The sequence below is a fragment of the Schistocerca gregaria genome, chromosome 4 (genome assembly GCF_023897955.1).
Source record: "Schistocerca gregaria isolate iqSchGreg1 chromosome 4, iqSchGreg1.2, whole genome shotgun sequence".
Lineage (NCBI taxonomy): Eukaryota > Metazoa > Arthropoda > Insecta > Orthoptera > Acrididae > Schistocerca > Schistocerca gregaria.
The window spans coordinates 395,494,486-395,515,142 of NC_064923.1; the positions used below are offsets into that span (position 1 = coordinate 395,494,486).

At 41.5% G+C, this 20,657-nt stretch overlaps 1 protein-coding gene across 2 annotated transcripts in view; it reads right to left on the bottom strand.

Annotated features, from left to right (window-relative positions):
- The window catches only part of LOC126267105 (polyisoprenoid diphosphate/phosphate phosphohydrolase PLPP6), a 54,029-nt gene that overhangs the window by 29,903 nt on the left and 3,469 nt on the right, over positions 1 to 20,657 (bottom strand). For both annotated transcript variants that reach the window (XM_049972002.1, XM_049972003.1), the window contains exon 2: positions 3,391 to 3,539. In XM_049972002.1, coding sequence (XP_049827959.1) covers positions 3,391 to 3,528 — 138 coding nt within the window. In that variant the 5' untranslated portion in view covers positions 3,529 to 3,539. The remainder of the gene's footprint in view (positions 1 to 3,390; positions 3,540 to 20,657) is intronic.

Genomic DNA, 20,657 nt, shown 5'->3' on the forward strand with positions numbered 1-20,657 from the left:
CATGTGGCCAAAACGCAAACACTTGAAACATCGCATAGGTGGTGGGATGTATGGCTTCACGTCACACCGATAGACCATAATCTTGACCTTCTCAGGGAGGGTGTCTCCTTCAAAGGCCAAGATAAAGGCACCAGTGTCAACGCGGTTGTCCTTCGGACCCCACTGAACCCGCCGAACAAAGTGAACCCCCCGCCGGCTTAGATTGTCCCGAAGTTCCTCATCAGATTGAAGGAGGAGGTCTCTATGGAAAATTACACCTTGCACCATGTTCAAGGACTGGTGTGGGGTAATTGACACAGGAATCGTACCAAGATGGGTACAGGCACGGAGAGCTGCAGACTGGGTAGCTGAAGCGGTTTTAATCAACAGCGACCCAGACCGCATCTTGCTGATAGAGTCCACCTCGCCAAACTTGTCTTCGATGTGTTCAACAAAAAACATAGGTTTCGTATGAGTAAAAGTATCCCCATCAGTTCTGGCGCAAACCAGATAGCGAGGGAAAGGTTTCGCCCCCAACCGACGAGCCTGGCCCTCCTCCCAGGGGGTAGCCACGGAAGGGAAGGCGGAAGGGGCAGAGGAAGCAGCACGTGAAGAATCTTTTCCAGTCAAAGAGACGGCCGGAGAACGGCCAGAGTTGTGGACTCTTATGCGTTTCATGAGCATAGTGTCCGCCCTGATACCACCCACTCCGATCAGGGGCTCTCCTCATGGGCGCCACCCAGCCACAGCAAGGGCCGTCTGGCACGGCGGCCATTGCTGGGAGTTCCGATGCTCCAGGACGACAAGCAACCATTCCTAGGCTTACATGAGGAGGTCACAGCTCAGGTATCAGACGTGTGATTCCTGTGTTTTCAGGGGGCTCAACCAAAAGGGTACATAGCGACCCCACCACACGGGCTGGCTACCGTGCTGGCTATGGACCCTAGCGTCAAACAACGACGTAAAGGAAACGATGGAATCAATGATGATGGCACATGCCGGGGACACTAGGTAAGGTGCTGTTCCCCAAATGGCTCACACTACGGAAGAAAATTTAGTGATGGAGGTCAAACCCCAGAGGGGACCAGAGAATACCAAAAGGATGAAGGAATTACAGAACAAGGCCGAATTGCAAGGTCAACAGAACCAGGAGAATAGCAGGGCCAACATAAGGAGGGACACCATAAGTAGGGACACCAAGAGAGGGAGAGGAGAGGTCGGAGGGAAGGATGAAGGACAGGAAAGGAGGGGAAGGGAAAGGAAATGCAGCCCGGAAAAAGAAGGAAGGCTGCAATAGCTCGGGGCCCCGTGCTCGCCACGCACGTACTCACGAAAGGACCGCGAGCCCCCTGGGAGGTGTTGTCCTCTGTCTCGCAACTGTGTGTTGTTCTGTGGGATATTAAACTTGGTGGAGGAGTTAGTTGAATTTGCATTGGTCAGGTGCAGGACTCATTTAACGGCTGCTGCACAAGTCCAAGCAGGCCAAGTCCATTCTTCCTGGTGTTTTCAACTGGTGACAGAGACTGATGCTAAAGAACAACACAACTCCCCTTCAACATTCTCTGTTACCTTCTACACATGAAATCAACATTCATTCATACTTACTAGCTCTTGCATACTGGTCCAACAGTTCTGGATGCCACAAAATGCTGTGCATCTCCTTTTACAACCTGGTGTATGACGGAGGAGAGGTTGCGTTAATCTTCCAAAGCTGCCATAGAGGCCACATTCAGGAGTTGGCTATACTTCTCTCTTCTCACTATTTTCTATTCCATTCTCTCGATGCACTGACAGCACTTCACAAATACCACAGTTTGTGACATCCATTGCCAGAAGAGCTTGGTACTTGTCTTCTGTAACCCTCTTTCATAAACTGTGAGATGTTTTGTCATATGTGTTCTCACAATGCGATGCCCACATTCTGTAATGTTGGACTGTGTCCTTTATCCGTGATGTGGGGCCCTACTCTTCAATTATTCTTCCACTAAATGGACTTGCTGCTGATTATACCAAATGATTCCTTAGTTTGGCCTGCAATTTATCCCAGCTTTTGAGCTTTTCATTTGCATCATACCACTGCTGGGCTCTGCCATCTAGTAAAAGTACACATTTGCCAAACATATCAGGTCATCCTACCTGTCATATTGCAACTTAGCCGACTCCTTTCAGCCATTCTGTCCAGTCCTAACCAGTATCTTTGGAAAACTCAAAGAGTTTATGTGCAGCTGACTACTACTTGTTTAAGAATACATTGGTATCCTGAATGTACGGACCTTCGGAACAATGCACTGCTTGTATTCTACTTCCTGTCTGTGTAGGCAACAGCTTTTACACTGCCTAGCTGGAGCCATGGTGATGTAGATGTTACGGTACACGTTGTACCCTCCAATTGTAATGTGATGATGTAAGCAGAATCAAGTCCAAATTCAAAAGCAGGCTCATAAATGACAGGGTAGAACCTTTTGCAAATGAAACCATGTTTGTTACAAACAGTCAAAATAGAACTGAACTACTGGCAAGAGAGTGCTGCTGTTTATACAAACAGAATGTTTCAGAATATAGAAACGTTACAAAAATAACAAAGATTGAGACCTTCCAGAAATAACAAATAATATACAACAAATAATTGGTGGTGGTCCTGTTTGGACTAATGCTCCGCTGCAGACCAGCCAGCAATATTAACCATCACAGCACACTCCATGCACCAAAGTTCATGGGAAAATTTTCAAGAACAAGGATGGACATCTCAATTACCAATTCAATTAATACCAGATCATGAAAGATCTTTCTAAATCTTGTCTGGAGTGTCCTGCTCTATGTAGATTTGGATAATAGAATGGAAAAGAAGAAAGTTTAACATAAGTGGATGCAGTGGGGTACTTCAAGACATACACACATTGTGGCTCCAATTAGGCAATATACAGCAACACTGAAATCAGTTGTGTCATTTTTTAAGGAACCATCCTGGCATCTGCCTTGAAACCTAAATCTATGTGGCTGGACATGGATTTGAACTGCTGTCCTCCCGAATATTAATCCAGTGACTTAACCACTGTGCCACTTTGACAGTACCTGGACAGTGACTAAAACCATGAAATTGAAATGATGAAAATTTGGGTATGGGAGAGAGTCATCCCAATGATTTTGGTGGAGACAAATATAAAGTGCATGCCCTACAAGAAACAGATGAGGAAAATCACAGAAAGGAGATTTTGATAAAACTTGCAAACCAGTACTGAGATGTAATAAAATGATGATAATTTTGGATATAAAATGCTGGGTAAAAGTATCTATGTAGAACCAATTTTTTTTTTTTTTAACTTCGTCAAGACACTAAGATACCAAAACTAGCAAGCAATTAAAAGTAAAATATAACTAAAATTAAATAATACTCTGTAACACAGTATTTACCTCAAGAAATTTGTAATGTATTCTCAGTGATTTAAGTGGTAAAAAGTGATTAGCCCAGATACAAAACTGATTAGTAAGATGAACATCTAAGGCCAGGAGCTTTTGCAGAGCCGGTGGGATCTCTCGCTTCTGGCCCATGTTTGTGAACTCTGAAAATACAAAGAACATAAAATTAGTTATAATATAAGAAACTTCTTATGAAGAAACAATATTACATCAAAATTATGGTCTCAGACAACAATGCCAACATTTATCTTTAGTGGTTTAGGGAAAATATGGAAATTTTTTATTTGGATGGCTGGAAAAGGTTTGAACTAGTCTTCCTGAACGCAAGTTTAGCATGTTACCTCTGCACCAATTCACATGGCATCATGATCCAATATTGCTGTTGTAAATGTTATAATATACATATCTTTAAACATGTTAATGAGTTGCTCGCATCAGAACAATAATATGCCAAGGTCTTTCATTTGTATTTGTTTAATGTTTAGTAATATCAGTAATTATTAGCTGGATATTGTGTGAATAATGTTTGCCTTTGTGCTGCAAGGACAACACCTCATGTTACTAGGAATGTGTACATTATTCATTACACTGTGGACACACTTAGGAAAAAAAACTGGAACAGATATTTTTTTTAATTTGTCTTCTGTGTGTCTAAAATTGTATACCTTTATTTTTGTTTGAGGAGATTCATAATTTGCTAGTGGACAATTATGAGTGCATGCTGAAAAGTAATGGCCCCTAATTAGTCAGCATCAGTTCGAGAACATTTTACCACACAACTCATAATATGCCATCCCCCCACTCCCCCCTCCCCTTTTCCCATCTCACGCTATCACCCATGTCAGTTTCTGCTACTAATTGTGATACATATTGTATATAAATCTTGCACTTGGTGCCCCTCTCAGTTTGGTGTCTCACGTGGCTGTTACTACCTACTACCTGTGATGTATCGTGTACCGAAATCTTGTGCCTGTGTTGCATCTAGCCTCCCCCTCCCCCCGTCTCCTCTATATCATCTGGTACTCCAAGCGGCAGCTGATTTCGGCATGGGCCATAAATCAGCCCTCATTACAGTACTTCATTTTGAGTTTTATCTTATTAATGTAAATAGTGAACTTTTTCTACAGTACAGTATTTCAAATATTTTCTTTTCTGGATATCCCACAGTTAAAATTCACTTTTAGAAAATAATAAGTTTCAGATGTACACAATAACAAAGTTTTTTCACAATTCCACAGGACAATAGCACTTTTCTTGAACAAAACTTTTGTCACTGGTACCAGCTTACTACTGATAACTCCTTTGCTTCAGTCACACTGCATATTCCTTCTTCATACAAAGAGAATTCTTTCTTTACTACTGTAACTGTCTTTCACAATGCTGACAAAGCACTCACTACTATTATCTATGATTGCAGTTTATCAATTTTGTCTAGGTTTGCTTTGTCTTTGCACCCTCACAGAGAAGACTATTAAAATCCTAATGATCAACTAGTGAAGCATTTACAACAAAGTCCCAGCATTTTAAGCATTCCTAAAAAGCAGTAGGACTTTCATAATACTAGGTACAGTGTGAGCACACCATACTCACATTAGCATTTAGTTACTGTTTTGTTTATTTTCTTTATTTAATTATAGCTGTATGTTAATGTTGGGCAGGAACAGTAGTGCACCAGCAAAACCAATAACCTGAGCAAATTGTTTTTACTAACAACGCAGGCCGTACAGGGTGAGAAAATGGTTGTCTGTCCCTATCTTGTGTACACTCATGATCACTATTGTGCACATAGAAGAAATTCTGATATCAAATGATTCCATATTGTGTATTAGTCAGTGATACTAATCAATTATAGTGTAGTGCACAGTATTTTCATTCATATGACATTTTATTAAAAGTGAACTTCATAGAAGTCCTTCATTTACTAAATCAACATGGTTAAGCTTAAATTTTGTTCATCATTTTATTAGGAACCTTTAGTTATCATTATTCAGAACCTCTAGCTTCAATTCATAATAACTAGTACAGTCAAATAATTTTGGTAATAAAAGTAACATTAGTTACAGTTATTAGGACACCAGAAAACAGACAGCTAGGTGACATGTGCTTCAGGATGCTATTCCAAGAAAATCTTTATGTCCCATCTGACAATCTTCACAGCAGCACAGGGTGAGCTTCAACAGAGCTTACAGCATGTAGAGTTGGGTGAAGTGTGCTGGTGAACTGTAGAAGATTGTGTGGATTGAGCTTTCCTATTGTGGTACACTAGTGCTGATATGAAACTTCCTGGCAGATTAAAACTGTGTGCCTGACCGAGACTCGAACTCGCTGCAGAGTGAAAATCTCATTCCGATTATTAGTGCTTGTTATTTTCAACTGCCGTATGCCAATGAAAATAATAGTGTGTTTGAGGATGTAAGACCGGTTGTGGAAAAGGTTGTGAACTTTGACACTAGTAACAATTTTGAAGTCAAAGCAATGAACTTTCAGAACTATTTCAAATCGCAAAGCCAGTACCAAGCTCAACACTGGAGATTGCAACACCACTGTCTAGAGGTTCAGCAGCAACTAATAATGACATATTTTATTTTCTGTAAGAAGTAGATTTTTGGTTGTGTTATAGGGCGCAAAAAACAACTGAGTTCATAAGCGTCCATGTCATAACCTTACAACACTAATAAATAAAAGAAGTTAAAAGCAAATACATGTAAAGCTCAACTGTCAGAAGGTTGGTTGGTTGGTTGGTTGATTTGAGGGAGGCGACCAAACAGAGGTGTCCTCGGTCCCATAGGATTATGGAATGATGGGAAAGGAAGTCGGCCACGCCCTTTCAAAGAAACTTTCCCACCACTTGCCTGAAGCAATTTAGGGAAATCACAGGAAACCTAAATCAGGATGGCCAGATGTGGGTTTGAACCATCATCCTCCCGAATGCAAGTCCAGTGTGCTGACCACTACACCACCTTGCTCTGTCAACAAAAGGAAACAGCTAAGTCCAAGGACTTCTCCTTGGAGGAAAGTCCACAAAATATGCCATAAAGACAGCGGAGGTCCTGAGCCAAAAATTAAGTGTACTCTGCATATTGCTACAATGGACAAATAGTAAAACATGGCCAACAGCCTGCACATTGTTCGCTAAAATGGCTGATAACTCAGACAGCAAACATTAACTGAATTGTAAGTACTTAAATAGAAAGGACATTCAGTCAGGAAATGGCAAACAGTCAAAGGTTCATGACAATGAGCATGAAGTGGTAGCGCATCACCACTTAACAAAGGCAATAGCTAAAAAGACAGTGTCCAATTGGCAATCTAGTTAAAATGACTTCATGACGAGAGGGCTGAGAGGAGGTCAGCCATGCCACTGGGAGAGGTTTAATTACCTGCAACCTGTTCCTGTAAGAGAGGACCAGTGGTGATGCCAAAGTGACACTGTATACTGATAGACAGCAACATGGAGATCATCCAAAGGAATTGAAGAGCTAGCAAGCCGAGGCAGGACGACTGTAGCCTTGGCAACAGCTTCATTTCCTGTCAGATTGACAGGTCCAGGAAGCCACATGAACGTCAAGGTGGTTCACTCAACAACAAGCAAGGGAAGCTTTCTTGGACCCACTGCACTAAGGGATGGACTTTGTACTGCTCACAGAGGTTCTGAAGGGCACTGAGAGAATCTGAATATATGGCAATTAAACAGTATGAGTTGCTGGACATAATGGGTGGCCTTGGTACTGTCCAATTCCAGTGGGTTCTTACTGGTTTCAGTAGGCTACCGGAACCATTGCACTTTCTCACCACTGAGATGGGGACTCATTCTTGTTCCAGATGCAATTAGAGAGAGCTAGAATGTAACACTGGCAATTCACTGAGAGATGTTTCAGCATTTGGTTGTGTATGTGGTCTGGTCCTCAGGCTGTATCAGTGCAATGAGCTAGGGCACTGGAGAGTTCCCACTCACTGAATGAAGCATTGTATGGCTCCAGGTAGCGGGTAGTAAAAGATACATGCAATCACTCCACCAACTGTTTATGAGGTGAAAGTTCTCAAATGCAAATGCATGAACAAAATGCTCTGCAAAATGTTGGCGACAGTGTCTGGATCAGTACAATGGCACCATCTAAGGAAATACTTGGGAAAACTGCAGGGGACTGAAAGCCACAGACATGGAAAGCTATGTGATCCAACAGTGGAAACATACCATATCTAGGATTCTTGCTCTTATGAAACGTACGGTTCCTAGGATTCTTGCTCTTATCATTTTATGAGGCACCAGATGTGGGCATGGATCCATTTAAAGATAATGAAATGCTCAAGTGAAGGGTGCCACTTACTGTGTTAGAGAGCCTCTCTACGATCTCTAATGGCTGCAGCAATCTCTGTAGTCCACCAGCGTATGGACTTTTGACCAGAGGGGAGGGGGCAGGGGGAGGGGAGGGAAGGGGGAGTATATTGAGGAGGAGGAGGAGGAGGAGGAGGAGGAGGAGGAGGAGGGGGTGTCTTGGTTGGCTGCCAAAGGAATGGCTGCTGTTTTATGCTGAACAGTCGCATCAATACTGCCTTGTAATTGGGAGCTAAGGAGGACACCACAGGTAAACCAATCCCAGTCAGCTTTATGGAGAATCCATCTGGGTTGCTGTCCAGGAAAGCAATGCTGATGAAGGGACAGGATGATTCTGAAGTTGTCACCACCACACAGGTCATCATGGACTCTCCAGTGGATAGATGGCAGAAGATCAGGGCTGTAAAAGGAAAGATCAAAGGCTGAATAAGTTCTGTGCCACATTGAAGTATTTGGGGGGCACCAGAGTTTAAGAGGCAAACATCGAGCTGTGACAGTAAAGTTTCTTTGCCTTTACCATGGAAAGTTATGAATGTGGGGAACTGCCGAAGACTAGGAACGGTGGGGGGAACCTTGGTAGCCGCAAAGGGCAGAAGCACAAATCGCTGGAAACTATGTTTCTTGGATGGCAATACATAACACATGATAACTGCTTAAAAGTTGCTGCAACTGAGCCAGGTGGTGGAAAAATTCATTACAATTCCACTGCTGGAACGAACTGACTGAATACTGTGCTGCCACCAGTTGAGATGTCAGGGGATCCACTGACTTCCTCGGGGCCAACTGAATCTCCATCTTGGGCACAGAAGGAGCACATGTAGAGGAGGAGTACACGGGGGTGGGGGCACCAGAGTTTCCTCTGACTTAGACATCTTTCTTTCATCCTCCTTGTCCTGCTCCACAGAAGACGAGAACTGGGAAGGTTTTCCTGAATTGGTTTCAGGGACAGAGGAAGAACAATAATTCTGATGCCCAGTGGGCTGTGGTTCCTCCAGCCATCGGCTGATGTCTGGAAGTGGACAAGCAAGAACCATGGAAGTGAGGGTCTCACAGGACCTCTTCCTAGCTAGGGAAGCCGGAGGAGAACGGGGCACCTCTGGCTGGGCATGGGGACTAGTGTCCCTGGAAGAATGCTCCTGAAGTGAGTGTGGTGGAAGCACGGGACAGAGGTTATCAGGCAGCTCTGAGGGACCACTGTCAGAGGCACAGCAGAGAAAAGAACTGTCAAGCGAGAAGGTGCCGACATTGGAGCTGTAACATAAAACTGTGATGTATGAGATTAAGATGCTCATACTTTTTTCTGGCCTCCTGATATGTGGACTTGTCCCAAGTATTGTACGCCTGGATTTTCTCCTCAAGCTTAAAAATGGAGCAATCTGGTGAGCAGGGAGAATCGAGATCACTGCAGTTTACATACATGGAATGTTCGCGTGCAAAGTATGTTCACAATTTCTGCAGACAGGGTAGTGGTCCAGTGTGAAGGTTTATGTCCAAACTTCACAAACTTGAAACATTTCAAAGGAGGAGGAACATTGGGTTCCACATCACTAGTAGACGATCGCCTTGACCACCTCAGGCAACATGTCACCCTATAAAACCAAGATGAGGGCCCCAGTGGCAATTCTGTTTTACTTTGGTCCCCCATAGGCACGGCAGATGAAGTGCACATCCTGTCTCTCTAAGTTGGTCCATAACACATTGTCAGATTCCAAAAGAAGATAATGGTGAAAGATGATGCCCTGGACCATATTGAGACTGTTGTGGGGCATGACAGTCACAGGAAAGTCACTCAACTTTTAACAAGAGGGCAGACACTATGACTGGGCAGGAGATGACATTTTAATCAGGAGGGAACTGGTCTTCACCTTAGAGATGGCTGCAACTTCTCCAATTTCCTTTCAATGTGTCTGACTAAAAATAAAGTTCTTGTGGACAGGAAGGTGTCCCATTGGTCCTGGTTCAGGCCAGGTAAAGGTGAGGGGGATTATTTCTCTCCTTTTATTCTAGTCCTACATTCCTCCCACAGCAAGGCATGGGAAAGGAACACACTAGGATCATACTTCGTTGCATCACACAAGGCCTTTCCATTAGATACTGCTGGGGCCATGTGACCAACAGCAGGAGAAAGTAAAATTTGCTTCATGTGTGAATATCTGCTGTGGTGTCGCCTATTCTGAAAGGGGGCTCTTGCCATGAGTGCCACCCAGCGTCCGAAATGGCTACCTGGCCAGTACTCTGTTGCTGGGAGTCCCCCTGCCCCAGTCATGACGCAATAACTCCCTGGTTTACATGGACAAGAGATCCCCCCGCCCTCAACAAGATGGTTACTGTGCTGGGTTTCGGGCATACTACGACAACAGGAAGGAAGCGTGCCACAGTGGAAGGGCACAGAGGTGGAGCATACATCACAGTGGGCGACCTCCCCTGCACAACACATACTTCCTTAAAATGAAAAAGATGGCATGTCAAATCCAATAATGGAGACCATATAATTGTTAATGGAAGGTGAAGATAATGCCAGGAGTGAAACTGGAAATCAACACCATAATCGTGAACCAAGTCCAAGTGGGGTCTATACAAAAAGGACCATCCAATAGAAAGGCAGAGGAAGTAAGAGATAATCGAAGTGTAAGTTTGCAGTACAGAAAGAGGAAGTAGTGCTGCGAAGGCTGGGGCCCCGTGTTAGCCAGATGCTACTCACCAAAGAGTGGTGAGCCCCCTAGGTAGCATGGTTATAGTGTTGACACTGGTAGCAATGCATCGGGTTTGGAATTTATGGTTGGACCACGATGACTTCACAGTCTGCTTTAATTTTCAATGGAAGAACTAATCAATCAAATGTGAAAAAAAGAGTGCAAGTAGGCACTATGTTTGCATCAACCTTTTTCATTGCCCGATAACTGCAGTGATGCCCTGATCAGAGAGATAAGTTTGGATTTCTCCCTTGGTCAGACAATCATGCAGCCAAGTGTATATAACTGCATGCGAAGAATTCAGTATACAATAGGCCTCGACATGAACAGGATAAACATGGAGGAGTGATGCAGTAAGCAGTAAGCAGTTGCTGGGTTTGAAAATAACAGTCTCTAGAAGCAAAGACCCAGTACGTAAGGGAGAGCAGGATTTCACAGCGCCTGCAAATGCATCAGTACCTTTCTGAATAATAAATGGCTTAACCGTAGCAAAGGACTGATCTCTTTCGGTATGCAATATCATGAGGAACCAAGGTGCAGCTGAGAGAGTCTTGGATTCTGTAGCCTCATTCTATTTATATTTAGTAGATGCAGACTGAGATGGTGATTGGCTCATTGTGAAAAAATTTGCACGATTGTCAGTTCTTTGATGGTGTGCTGCTTTCAACTGGAGACCCTCTTAGAGGGGGGGCTCACCTGCCTTAAGTGACTGTTCACACTTCCTGAACTCCTGACAGAGACCAATTGGCAGCTGGGAAGGTAACAGTTCAGGCAATCACCGATGTATGTGCCTGGCCTGTGCCAGAGGGTACTTGCAAATCCCACCATTGACCTGGTGCTGGGAATTAAGTGTTACCCCGTCACCTGCTACACAACAAATGCATGGGCCGGCCTTCTGGAGTGCACAGGGAGGAAGAAGAAAAAAGAGAAAAATCAATCACCGAAGTGGGAGAAGTGGAGGATATGGAGAACAAAGAAAAAACAAATGAGGGACTGTTCTAATGCCAGGCTATTGAAACTTCAGAATACATTCCTGAAACTACCCAGGACACGTTCCCCAAGAGAGGAGGAAAAGAACAGCAGGAGGATAGGCACACGGCACGGAAGGGAAAGAGGTTCTGCAAAAGTTGGGGCCCCGTGACAGCCAAGTATGAACTCACCGAAGAGTGGTGAGCCCCCCTTCCTGGGGAAGGGGGCCTACAAGAAGTGAACAATAACATCAGCACCATGGATAAGAAGTTTGAACAAAGCTATAATGAATTAAGGAGCATGATTAGTGGTGTTCAAAAAGGAAGTCAATAATTTAATTAATTCAAAACAAAGGGTACTGCGCTCAGAATTTCAGACCGAACAAAACACTTAACTCTAGGTGGTTCAAATCCCCTTCGCATGGGTATAAAATTTTGAACAATACTGAAAACTGGCAGAGCTTCAATAAACCACCAAAATGGAATCTACACAAGACATGTGTTACAAGCAAAGTGTTGCAACTGAATTCTTGGTTGCAGAAAAAGAAAGCTTTGTGTACATCCATAAATTTTTGTGTGCAGTGTTTGGTAATGATGCAGTTGACAGGAGTATTGTTCGGTGATGGGTAGAAAGTTAAAGTATCAGGAAGTGAAGAAACTGAGCTCTATGATCGGCCACATACAGGACATCTCGTCTTAACCACTGCTCCCAAAATGGTGAATTATGTGGACGTCTTAGTTCACGCAGACCAGCAGATCACAACTCTGCCATTGGTGCTACAGCTATTGATGAGCATTGGAAGCACATGTGCGATGATGGACACTCTTGGGTATTCAGAAATGTGCTCAAGGTGGGATCCATGAATGCTCACAACAGACCACAAGATTTAAAGACAATCCATTTCATCTGAACTGCTGGAACAGTTTGATGCTAATAGAGTGTGTTTCTTCAGGAAATCATTACAACTGACAAAACATGGGAGATCACTTTCAGCCAGAAAGAAAAAGGCAGTTACTGGATTGGTAGCACTGGCAATAACAAAAAAAGAAAAATTCAAGGCAGCTCCATCTGCTGACAAAGTAATGGAGGCAGACTTTCGGGACAATGTTAGTGTCACTCTCATGGATGTGTTGCCACAAGGTGGAACCACTAATTCAGAGGCATATGTGATGTGACTGAACAAGCTCTAGAACAATTTCCATCATGTTTGGTCTGATAAGAAACCAAAAGATGACAATGCATGCTGACACACAAGTCTCAGAACTCAAGAACACAGCACAGTTGATGACGAAATTTACTGAACGCTAAATAATACTATCACAGAATGTTCTGAGAGTGAATATTGTAATCTAGTTTGCGTTGTGGGCATGAAAGATGGATCTGTAAGAGCCGTAACTGAAGCGAGAGTCAAAGGTCATACTGTTTTGCTGCAAAGAGATCAACCCAAAAATTTAGTAAGCACCCACCAAAAATCTAAAAGGTTTGATTATCTTACATAAAGTTTTGGAGGGTCTCAGGAATTATGAGTTACTATAAATTTCTATAAGTTGGACTATTGTGTGCAAATAAGTGAAGTCTCTCGTGATATTAATCATCGAAGGTCACCAAGAAAGATCCTGCGAAAAACAAAACTGAACCAGATACTGCAAAGAACATAATCAAACAAGAAGCTCTTGCTATTGTCTGGGACATTGAGAAACTGCAGTTTCGTCAGTTTGGTTGGCACCCCATAGGAAGGATTGACCAGAACACCATATTGTTTCTATTGCAATGCAAGGCTAATGCACAATCTAATACAAGGCAGGCTCTAGCAATGCAAGGCTATGATTTCCAAATTAAATATATAATACTATCCAATAAAGTGATTTCATATGCTTTAAGTCCATCAGGAAAACTTTAAAATCAAAATTTTTGACAATCAATAACCAAAGACATAAAAATTATTTTTTAAAGAGGTATTGAACATAAATAGCAATATCGTCCTAAGTTGTCAATTTAGTGTTACTCCTTAATTCACTACATGCGTTTGTGTATAATCAAACTGAACACAGGCCGTTTTAATGAAAACTGATTTTTCATTTTGTATTGTTTTACAAAGTTCTGCATTACATATATTTTTCTTTTAGAAGTTACCAGAACATGGTCCTGTGGAGATTTGCATGAGACCTTGTGTGCAAAACTTTCAACAATAGGTCTATGGTAGTACGGAAATTTTAACGCAACATGTCTGAGTCGTTTGATGATAGCAGCGTTCAGTGTTTTTGGGTTTAAATGTTGGAAACATTATTCAGTTGCTGTGGATGAATGTGTTACAACATGTTGTGTGTCTCAAACACTGAATGTGATTATTACATCCACCCTCATTCACTTTACAACTGGCCATGGTAAGAGTCACACTGCTGATGCATCATTTCCAATGCTTTGACAAGTCCCCTGCCATAGTGGAAAATGCTGTGACAAGTCCCCTGCCATAGTGGATCAAAATTATATCGTCCCTCCTCTCACTAGCTGCAGTGTTACACAGCTCTGTCTCTCTTATGTCAGAATGTAATTGTTCAACATGTCGAAAATTTCAATGTGACATAATTACAATTACATTCTGTGTACTCACAGACGTGATGCAAAGCAGAGCAATATTTCTTCCTTTTTTTCTCTCCAAAGTGTAATGATCAAACAGTGACATACGTGCTTAATTTCTTTTATCCCAGCTAGATTTTGTATCTTTCTGTCATCTCTCAATCAAAATATTACACAACAAGAGATTAAAGTGTATTCTTCTAGTAGATTGTAAGTAGTGTGCCATTTGCTTTGCTTATAAGGTTTGTCTTCCAACTGCTGTAAGTAAAACTATTTATATACAGTTATGGCATGCGCACGCACTCTCCCCCAATTACGCCAAAATTATCTTGCTAGTGAATAATGTGTTTGCAATATTAGTTCATTCTGATGTAAGTTCCATGATATAATAATGTTTACTATGTTAACTTCAGACATAATTTCTATGTTCTGAGCTGCTTTTAATTTATAATTACAATTTCTGAACAAAGAATCTTATAATACCACTGTTTAATATATTTCTGCAGTTGTTTATCTGTCATATATAATCAATCTTTAAGATTTTCTTGTGTTTCACATTATTTTGAGTAATGTACTGACGACTTTAACAGAATTTTGCTATGTCTCACATTTTACTTGGATTTATTATTTTCAATCACAACCAAAGACTTGTTTCCTTTGTCCAAGGATGACAGCATACCATGATCACAATTGCATGTATGTACAGGATTTGATTATTTCCATTATTAAATTATTGCTGCCATCTACTAATCTCACAAAGGAAAAAATTCCAGAACCAGATGTAATCATAAGTTTTAGAGTAACATCATCTCACTAGTAGATTACTTTATATGCAGAGGGCATGACAAAACATCCTGTGAAAATACTGAATGTTTTCTGTGAACTCTACGTAGAGCAGACCTGTCCCAAAAACGACCAACAGGGGACACTGAAGGATACAAAGAAGGGCAGCCCAAATGATCGCAGGTTTGTGCAGCCTAAGGGAGGCCGCCAAAGATGTTGTAGGGATTGAGCTAGCAGACACTTGAAGATAGTGTATGTCTATCATCCAAAAGTTCCTAGAACCAACTTTAAGTGGTCGATATAGGAATATATCATAAATCTCTACATATTGCTCCCATAGTGATCACGAAGACAAGATTAGACTAATTACAACACAGAGGCACTCAGTCATCCTTCCTGTGCTTCACAGTGGTCTGCAGAATATAGATGTAGATTTAGAATGGAAGCTCACTTATGCTGGAAAAAGACCTAACCTCATTGAGCATGTCCACTATGAAATTGGTTTACATGACAAAGAGACATTTGCAGCAACAATTATCATTGAAGTACAATGGGCAACTAAAACAAGCAGAAATATTTGCATGCTGCCCCATAAGCCAAATAAAGAGCCAGTGATGTCAAATCTTCAAGAGGAACTCTAAACATTTACCCTGGGCAAGAACATGTAGAGGAACTGTGGCTCACATCTAAAAGAATAACTGACCAAGCATTGTTTAGGTGTGTACCTCGTAGAATAGTTTACGATGAAACGAACAGTCCAGGGTATATAGTCTCTGTGAAGAAAATCCTAAGAACATTGTGACAACTGCATAAAAGATGTAAGACAAATCATAAGCCTGTGGATAGAAAGATGCTGTATGGAACATATTTTTGATTGTCGAAATAGCAATGAAAGAAGCTTTCAACAACAAGCATAGCTGAATCTTACTGAAGGATCTCTCCTAAAATCCAAGAAATTCTGGTCATACGATGAGCTAGTTGGTTGCATCAATGATGAAAACACTCAAGTAACAGGAACTGAAATTAAAGGCAGTAAAGCAAAAGCATTAAAACTGAACTCCATTTTCAACTTCCTTTCCTAAGATTCACGATTACTGCACCACTTTAATTGTCACACCACTGCAAAATGTGGGTTATAGATATTAGTTGATGATGACAGAATAGTGTTAGCAAATGACATCGAGGTCTTCAGGGCCTGTGCAAAAATATGATGGGACTGGTGTGGTTAAAATTGCTGAAGGTTAAAAAGAAACTAGAAACTATACTGGGGGAAAAAAATCTGGTAAGTTATTTTGTGACACACACACACACTCAAAAACAATTAAATCAATTTAAATATTCATGAACCAGACACACTGTGCCACACCAAATCCTCCATCTAAGACTTAGGTCGGAGTTCAGACAAATGGACAATTCTAAAAGCTTTGTGATACTCATCCCACCATTAGCTAAGACAGAGGACAGGTTCCCACTTACACTAGTCACTGCCCTCTGGTATGAATATGAAACACACATTATTAAAACTGGAATTATGGTCAGCTGTACACCACAGACTAGAAGATCATCTTGCTCATGTAAGAAGCCACGTGTTAATGAACAGTGTCCAATTTGGAGGTGGGTCAGGTTGGCTTCATCCCATCAGAATAAGTGGTTTGAGGTACAACACAGTCAAATAGTTGGCTTCACTGACCACAATTTATCATCTCTCATGCCTTGCCCTCCCCTCCCCCATCCTCCCACAGTTACATTGCTTTTTGACTAAACAGCACAGTGACAGCCTGCACAGGTGTGGCACATAGAATTACACTGAGTTCCCTGCAGGCCTCCATGGCTGCTCCATCTGGCAACATATATCTCAGAACTCCCACATGCTACACAGCATTCCTCTCTTCAGAGAAGTAGCAGTTTATCCTGTATTAATGAGATCACTGCCTCTACTGGAAACATTTGCTGCAATACTTGTAGGGTGCCAATGGAATCAGAACGGATTCTTGTTTCAGTTATATCTCCTGCTTCAGTGCTTTTAAGGTCGCATACAGATCAGCACTAAGAACTGTAATCTGACCAGGAGGTTGAAATCTCAAGACATCAGGGAAGACTACTGAGCAGCCATGGTTATTCCATTGTTTTGGACTGTCTTGTATATACTTCAGTAAAATTGGGATACTTGCCAAAAATGTTATCAAAAATAATTACTTACAAATGACACCTGAAGTGGAAGTATCAATGGCATGCACACAGAACAAAAATCACAAACTTAACAAGGCTTCACCATAGATCTCTCAAACAAAAATTTGTACCTAATAGTTGGAAGGAAGCAGAAGTCATATTTATCTACAAGAGTGGCAGTAGAAGTGATCACTAAAAGTACTGCCAAATATCCTTGGCATCATCTGCCATAGAATCCTACACCATAATTTGAACTCACAGGTAGTGAGATTTCCATGACAGAATTACCTTTCAAAAACATTGGTCACATGAAACCCAACTTGCACTTTTATGATACGACACTGAGTGTAACGGATCAATGAAAATTAACGCAATCATGTACATGCAGTATTTCTGGAAAGCTTTTGAGTCATTACCAAACCAACAATTATGAACATAACTAAAATCATATTGGACAGCAAATGAAGCTGTGGATTGGGGGATTTATTGGTAGGAAGAAAAAAGATTGTTATTTTGGATTGACAGATAACAACAGATAAAGTACCAATATGTTCCAAAACAACGTCACACAAAAATGTGAATTTTTAGGCAGTCATATTTCAGGTTTTATAGACAACAGAGGTAAGGGGTCAAGTGTTTTGGGTAGCCCTTGGCCTAGCAACCATTTGCATACCTATCAAAAGAATGTTTTGATGACATCCAACCTCCCAGTGAACTTTAACACACAGGCATAGGGCAGGGTGCATTTCGGAGTGGAATGTACAGGAAATTATAAGAGAAGGAGACAGTGGGAGAGAGACATATATATACACAGCGGCAGTGAGAGGGAAGTGCTGAGTATGAAGGCTTAGTTACAAAGCTAGACTGGATAAAAGGATTTAGAAAGTTCTGTATTAAAAGAGTGTGAATATGTTTCCGTATCAAAATTTTTGGTGAGGAAGGTTGAAAGAGGATTGGGCAAGCAGGTTCCCCACTTTTTGTCGGAGTCTCCTAAAGAGGAACATAGGCCTATTCGCCTTTTTTATGCTCCAAGATGAGCATTTTCTTTGCTGGTTAATATTAGCCTTATATCTCCTGCAAATGATGCAGTGGAGTCCCGTTAATCCAAACTAATTGGGACCAGACATTGTTCGGATTACCAATTTGTTTAGATTAGCCAGATTTACGGTGATGAGTTTCTAGAATGAAGTATACCAAGCAGATAACTAGGTACACCATGGTAACAAATAGAAACAAGTGTGGGAACAATGGCTCTCTCTCACTCCCTGCCCTTGTTATTGTGCATTGTTGAGACCTTTGTAGTGTCTGAGGTCAGTGCACGGCCAGTTGCCTTGCAAAGCGCATGGTTATGTTAGTTATTGATCGCTGGCATGTATAACAGTTGTATTGTATTTGTTCAGATGTAGTAGTGTATGTATTTTTGTCATGAGTAAATGGAAACATACAATGTTAACTCTCAAAGAAAAACTAAATGCTTTGAGGTGGGTAGACAATGGTGAGAATGTATCTAAACTGACAACGGAACTAAGTGTTGGTAAAGCAACCATTTGTGATTGGGAGAAGAACCAAGTGAAGCCTGACCAGTTATGTGCAACGTCTTCAAGAAAACACTCGAAAATCAGCAGACTTTGAAACAGCCCCGAGTACAATAAAGAGGATGCAGCTCTTTTCCTATGGTTTATGCAGGAAAGAGAAAGGGGAACTCCTCTGAGTGGAGCACTGATTCAGGAGAAGGCTGTTTACCTGAACAAGTTAATGAACGATGATGGGTCTTTTAGTGTGAGTACGGGATGGTTGGACAGATTCAAAAAACATCATGGAATCTGTCACCTAACAATTACTGGAGAGCAGCTTTTTTATGACCGTGATGCAGTGAAGGATTACTTGGGTGAGTTTGGAAAAATGATGAGAGAAGGAAAGTATTCTCACCAACAAATTTATAACACTGATGAGACTGGCCTTAATTTTAGGGTGTTGTCAACAAAAAGCCTGGTATCAAAAGCAGAAGACCATGTTCCTGGTTTCAAAATGTGCAATGATTGTGTGACTACTAGCGTGCAGGAATTCTACTGGTAATCACAAGCTGCCTTTAATGCTTATTGTCAAATCTGCTAGGCCCAGAGATTTTAAAAACTATAAACGAAGTCCCTGCCCGTATATTATTGTAACCAGAAAAATAACTATGGAGTGGTGGTAAGATGTTCAAAGAATGGTTTCACGGCCAGTTTGTTCCTTCTATTCAACGGTTTTCTAAGGAAAATCATTTGTCTCCCCATGCAATCCTTTTGATTGATAACGCACCATCTCACCCCAGCACTGGGGAATTATGTGATGGAGAAATTGTGGCGAAGTTTTTGCCACCGAATGTTACACCACTTCTACAGCCAATGGACCACGACGTACTGCAAAAATTAAAACTGATTTACAGTAAACAATTTTTAAGAATGCTGATCGAAGATTATAGCATTCCTTTAGTGGACAAAATAAGAGAGACAACGTGAAGGATGCTGTTTATTGGGCGGCTAAGGCATGGCAGATTATTTCAAAAAATTATGAGAAAATCATGGAGAAAACTGTGGACATCTCTTGAATTTCAGGGCAACCTAGCTGAAAATGAAGAGGAAAATCTACTACTAATGATACAGGCAATCCCTGGATGTGAAGAAGCTAGTGAAGGAGATCTAGATGAGTAGATGGCAGCGGATGTGGCATGTGTGGAGAACCTTACTGACGCTGATTTAGTTGATGCTGTGACAAGACCAGGAAGAAGTTGACTGCTGTGACAGAAGTGACAATGAGCCTGAAAGCGACAAAGGAGAGCTGGTGCCAGAGAGTGATGAAGCAGAAGCCCTTGACCTCGCACTATGTTATCTGGGGCAACAACCCACTGCTACACCTGCTGATTTGATGTGTATGAGACAATGGTGCAACTATGTGTCATATAATAGCTGTCTTCATTACACCAAAAAACAATGAGTTTTTGTCATCCAAAAGTAGGGATAACATGTCTGGTGTATTTTAGTAAGTTTGACAGCTTTTCTTTTATTGCTACGCAATGTTGAAACCTGATGTTTTCTTGCCAATTTTTCTAATATGTGTTTACTGTACTGTGTAAATTAAGATAGTGTGTATGTACAGCAGTTTACCGCACAGTTTTCCATACTTAGACTTACATTTTTCATGTTCGGACTAACTGATTGTTCGGATTAGTGGGACTCTGCTGTAATGTACTTTCTGAAAAAACTGTACAAATATTAAGTTAGATCTGGCAGTAATTTCCAAGACTGGCATCTTGTTTTATATTCCACAAGCGTAAAATCTGCACTTTACAAACTGCAGAAAAATAATATTCTATGACTACAACATCGATGAGCCACAACTGGAATTGGTCAGCTCACACCAATACTTAGATGTCACAATTTGTGGAATTATGGAATGATACGGAAACATAGGCTCAGTTTTGACTGAAACAGGTGTCAGAATTTGGGTCATTGGTAGGATACTGAGATAATGCAGTACACAAAGGAGACTGCTCGTGAAATACCTGTTGAGCCATACTAGAATGCTGTTCAAGTGTTTGGGATTATACCAAATAGGGCTGACAGTGGGCATTCAGTAAGGACAAAGAACGAAGCACAGCACGAATGCAGACAGGTTTGTTTGAATCTGGAGAACCAGTTTAAATGAGGGATCTTAGAATACACTACAGCCATTACATACTGCCCCCATAGTGT